General features: G+C 38.3%; 1 protein-coding gene across 1 annotated transcript; it reads right to left on the bottom strand.

Annotated features, from left to right (window-relative positions):
- Positions 1 to 630: 630 nt before the first annotated feature.
- LOC110891243 (benzyl alcohol O-benzoyltransferase) lies at positions 631 to 2896 on the bottom strand. The gene is made up of 2 exons (XM_022138933.2): positions 2432 to 2896; positions 631 to 1732 (listed from the first exon to the last, which is right to left on the bottom strand). The coding sequence occupies exons 1-2, from the start codon at positions 2879 to 2881 to the stop codon at positions 818 to 820; spliced, it is 1365 nt and encodes a 454-aa protein (XP_021994625.1). The 5' UTR covers positions 2882 to 2896; the 3' UTR covers positions 631 to 817.
- Positions 2897 to 4454: the final 1558 nt, after the last annotated feature.

Genomic DNA, 4454 nt, shown 5'->3' with positions numbered 1-4454 from the left:
AAATAAATATAAAAACTATAAACACTAATGAAGTATTGAACACAAACGAACACGTTACCGAACGTTCACGAACATAAACGAACGAACACGACCTCTGTTCATGTTTGTTCATTTAACTAAACAAACGAAATTTCTTGTTCGTGTTCGTTTGTTTAGTAAACAAACGAACACAAATGAACTTCCCGCCAAACGGTTCACGAATTGTTCGCCGAACGTTTGGTTCGTTTGCAGCCCTACATACGTGTACCATACACATACACCCTATGCAAGTTCGTGCTACATGCACGCACTATGAATTCACACCTACATGGCATATACAAACACATTCATTTAATTTCTTTCAAGTACCATACTTTGTTAGGCACACCATTTACCATTTATAAACATGCATATATACTAGTTCTGTTCATTCACACGTGTATTACATTCAAATAATATCATACATATAAGACTTAGCCATGTACATAATGAAATCTACACACACCAATATACATGCCACATCTTCGTACAAGCTTTTCCATACGTTTTTCGTCCTTACCCGCACCCCACAAAACTCTATAGTAGGCTTGGGGTGCTTTTAGGAAGCTTAAGGGGCCTTGGAAACTAAGAAAAACGAGAATACACCAAATAAGAATACTCAAAGTAACATTTATTTATTTTGATTGATCAATTAAAAACAACACAATAGAATACACAAAATTAGAGTCACACAACCATAAAATGATACATATACACTTGTAACATTTGAATAAAAAACACGTCTTAAAAGCTTGTTGCATGCTGATCATGCATGACCTGTCGAATCAAAACAAGGAAATTATAGTCTGGAAAGAGTAGCCAAGTGTTCTTGGATAACAAGATCGCCTTTATCGTCTGGCGCCAACATGCGATCTAGCTCTTCGGCAAATCTCTTCATAGCATACCGCGACAACTGTACAGGTACCACAATTATAGACTCGCCCTTATGATTTATATAACGTGTATAGAAACCAGCAAGAGGGTTATCAGGCCCTGCATACACCGCATTCCCCCACCCGAAATCAAGTTCAAGTAAACTCGTACGTGTCAAGTCTGATACGATATAGCTTCCAAACGCCGAGGTAGGTCGTCCTCTGATTGCCATTAGATCAGCGACAGATCTCACATACTCTTCACTGACTTGGGATTTGGCTTTCCTCACAAGCTCCAACGCGTGTCCTAATGGTTTGTTACATAGGTCTCGAGCTTTGGAAACGGCAGCGGGGCTACATATCACATTTCCATAATATCCTACGGGGAGTGGAGTCTTGAACTTTGAACGTGCGTTTACAATGACTAGCAAACGCATGTCATCTTCAGGGTTTGGTTGGAGCGCGATTGTATGACAACGCCAAATGCAAGCTGTTACGACGTCAAATGTGGTACACTTTTTTAGGTGTGTTGGAACGAACCTACGAATGGCTGAAATCTCAGTTGGTCCAAAGAAAAATGACTTGTGTACCATGTCATCGAACGGGATGATCATGTCATCAGTTACTGGCACTTCGTCAAACTCACGATGTGGGTATGTCACACGTGGCGGGTCCCTTGCACAAAGCAACTCCCTTTGCCAAACAGGCAACGTTGATGGTGTTGATGCACCTTGTGCCATTTCAGTCAATGCTGTCATGAATTGTATATACCCGTGTACATCACACATGTTATGATTGTGTCGTATAGCGACGATGAAACCTCCACATAGAAGTCGTGTCACCTATCAATTAAATTTGGTCAGTGTTTCCGTAAAAAATTGGTTGTTTCCATGAATTTCCCACATAAGCAAAACCTATCGTGAATGTATTTGTATGCATGGTTGTAAAAGACCCGCCTAGGCTCCGAGTACTCTCCGAGTACTCGCTACAAGGTTGGCTGCCGAGGCACGAGTACTGGTCTCGCAGGCCAATTACTCCCCGAGTAATCTCCGTCTAAGCCGAGTACTTCCCGAGTACTCCCGAATCCGACTAGGAAGCGCCTAGCGACTTTTGCAACCATGTTTGTATGTTTGTGCTCCAGCATGTTATAAATATTTTTAAATTGATAGATATAATTATTCACGTATGTAGAGAATATATTTGACTTTTAAATCGAATCTGACTTTGAAGTATAATTCTTCCATGCATGCATGAGTGATGGTGAATATAACTTTGAATTATTTCTTTTCACTACATTTACCACTTACAAAATTGAAATGTAAACTACAATATTTCTTTACGTATAGGAAATTTTAATATGCGTAATTATTTTTATAATATGCGTGATTAGAGTTTTACTGCGTGAATTCTGATGTTATAAGTGCTTGATTTCTTATTTTCTATACATGCATGATTATTAGTTTTTGTTCATGCGTGATTAGGGTTTTATTTTTATAATATGCGTGATTTAGTATCGTATGTACAGACCACAAAAATTTTACCTGCATCAGCAACATCGGTGAATCCACAATTCCATTGGAGCCAGGAACATCATAAAGAAGCTCTTCGCTACACGGGAAAGGCGGTTGAAGCGTCACCCCGAACTGCTTTAGCGTCACATCAGCCTCCGCCTCGATAAACAACACACCCTGAGCGGAGCAATCCACCGTAAGCTTCTTTCCAGGACCTTCCTTTAGCCGGCCCGCAAACGGATAGTAAAACACCAACGTCTTAGCCAACGCCTCCCTGATCACACTAGCCGGGTTCTTATATCCCATTTTTGGATTGCCTGGGTAAATATGAAACTGTGTGATATTAAACCTAATGCCTCCCTGATCATCGATGTCGGAGAGAGGCTTGAGTTCTCGAGGTGTCGGTTTAGCCGGAACGATGAGCTCCGTCGGATGTCTCCGGACGGTAAATGTTAACGGAGTGGAAGTTTGTTGTGCCATATTTGCTCTTTTAGCTTTGGGTTGGTATATGAATTTGTTAACTGGTAGGTTTATATATAGTGGTGTGAAATAAGATACCTTATGACATGTTGTGTTAGGTGTTTGCAGTTTGGAATTTTTATATCTCTTATTTTTTTATAACAGTTGACTTGACTAATACAACACCTAAAGATACTTTTGAATCTTAGTGGATGTTCACAATTACAAGTTTACAACAACTTATGACGAATTAGTATATAATTAAGTTTGAATAAAACTTAATTATTTCGGCGATCTGATAGATGTGTGATCACTTTTAAATCAAATAATTTCGACGGTTTTTCTGAATAATTCATCGGATACAACTCGGAAATAGAAGTTAGTATGTGTGTTGTAAGAATTCGTATGAACTAGAGAGAGTAACCAAGAACACAAATTTCAAATTATGGATTCAACCTGGTAACTGTCACAAGGCAGTTTTTTTTTTTTATTTCAAAATTAAAATTTCCTCCTAAAAATGCCTTAATTTTGTATTTCAAAAATAAGAGTAATTTTAAGAAAATTATTTTTCTAAGGCATTTTCTATAAAGCAATGTAATTAATTTGTTACTCGATCTTAGCCAGGAGCTCTGCTCCTTAAACCCCGCCAAGGGCTGCCGCCTCTTGGACCTTTCTCCCAGCGGCGTTGCCCCTGGACCTTCACCAAGGGGGCGTTGCCTCCTGGAACCAATTTCAACGTATAGGGTTAAAAATGAGACTTAGAGGTGTACAAATTAGGTTTTTTTTTCCAAACGAATACATTGTGGAACCGGTTCCTGTTTATATCAACTTAAAGCTAAACCAGGGGTTGAGAGCGGGTTTGAAACCGGGTTGGAACCAATTTCTAACTTATAGGATTACAAGCTGATTCCAAACCAACGGTCAGGTCAGTTCCTAAGCCAAGCCGGCCAGTTATAATAAGGCTTCTGTTTTTGTTTTTACCTCTACTTGCATATGTTCGACCCTTTCCATACATATTAAAATCCTAGTTGCCACTCATGTTTAACTTTGAAGTTTTCAACACCTACTACCAACTATAACACAAGTTCACTTTAATTTATTCTTCCCCTTTTTATCTTTTGGTTTTCTTCTATATTTAATCTCCATTTGCCTTTTGTTATTGTTATTTTTGTGAGACGTGATAGGATATCCTAACAGTTTTTTACCAGACGTGATAGAATATCCCAACAAAAATTTTTGATACATGCTATGTTAAATATTCAAATAAGAAGTAATTAACTGCTCGATCCCTGGACTTTTTCTTTACAATTTTGTCCCTCAACTTTGAACGACCATTCTAAGTTATTGATACGCATAATGCACATCCATAAGATCCTTTAATACCCTTTGGGAGACACTTTATCATAACCTTACAAAAAAAAAAAAAAACAAAAACAAAAAGAGAATATTATTAAGGATACATAGAATTGTTGATGAAAGTGTAAAATATAAACTAATTTTAATAGTCAAACTTAGGCCTGGCGAAGTGGTAGGTTGGGTGGGTTTGGGTAATAGGACAAAATGAGTTTGGGTTAGGATGGATTTAGGTCAGGAT

The sequence above is a fragment of the Helianthus annuus genome, chromosome 11 (assembly GCF_002127325.2).
Source record: "Helianthus annuus cultivar XRQ/B chromosome 11, HanXRQr2.0-SUNRISE, whole genome shotgun sequence".
Lineage (NCBI taxonomy): Eukaryota > Viridiplantae > Streptophyta > Magnoliopsida > Asterales > Asteraceae > Helianthus > Helianthus annuus.
The sequence above is the reverse complement of the archived record's forward strand: the minus strand, read 5'-3'. Positions and strand labels throughout refer to the sequence as shown.

Bases quoted from the DNA above. Each gene is read 5' to 3' on its own strand.
- LOC110891243 (XM_022138933.2), bottom strand. From the start codon at position 2,881: ATGGCACAACAAACTTCCACTCCGTTAACATTTACCGTCCGGAGACAT. The intron at 1,733-2,431 runs GTAAAATTTTTG...TTTAATTGATAG, and splicing joins CACCGATGTTGCTGATGCAG to GTGACACGACTTCTATGTGG.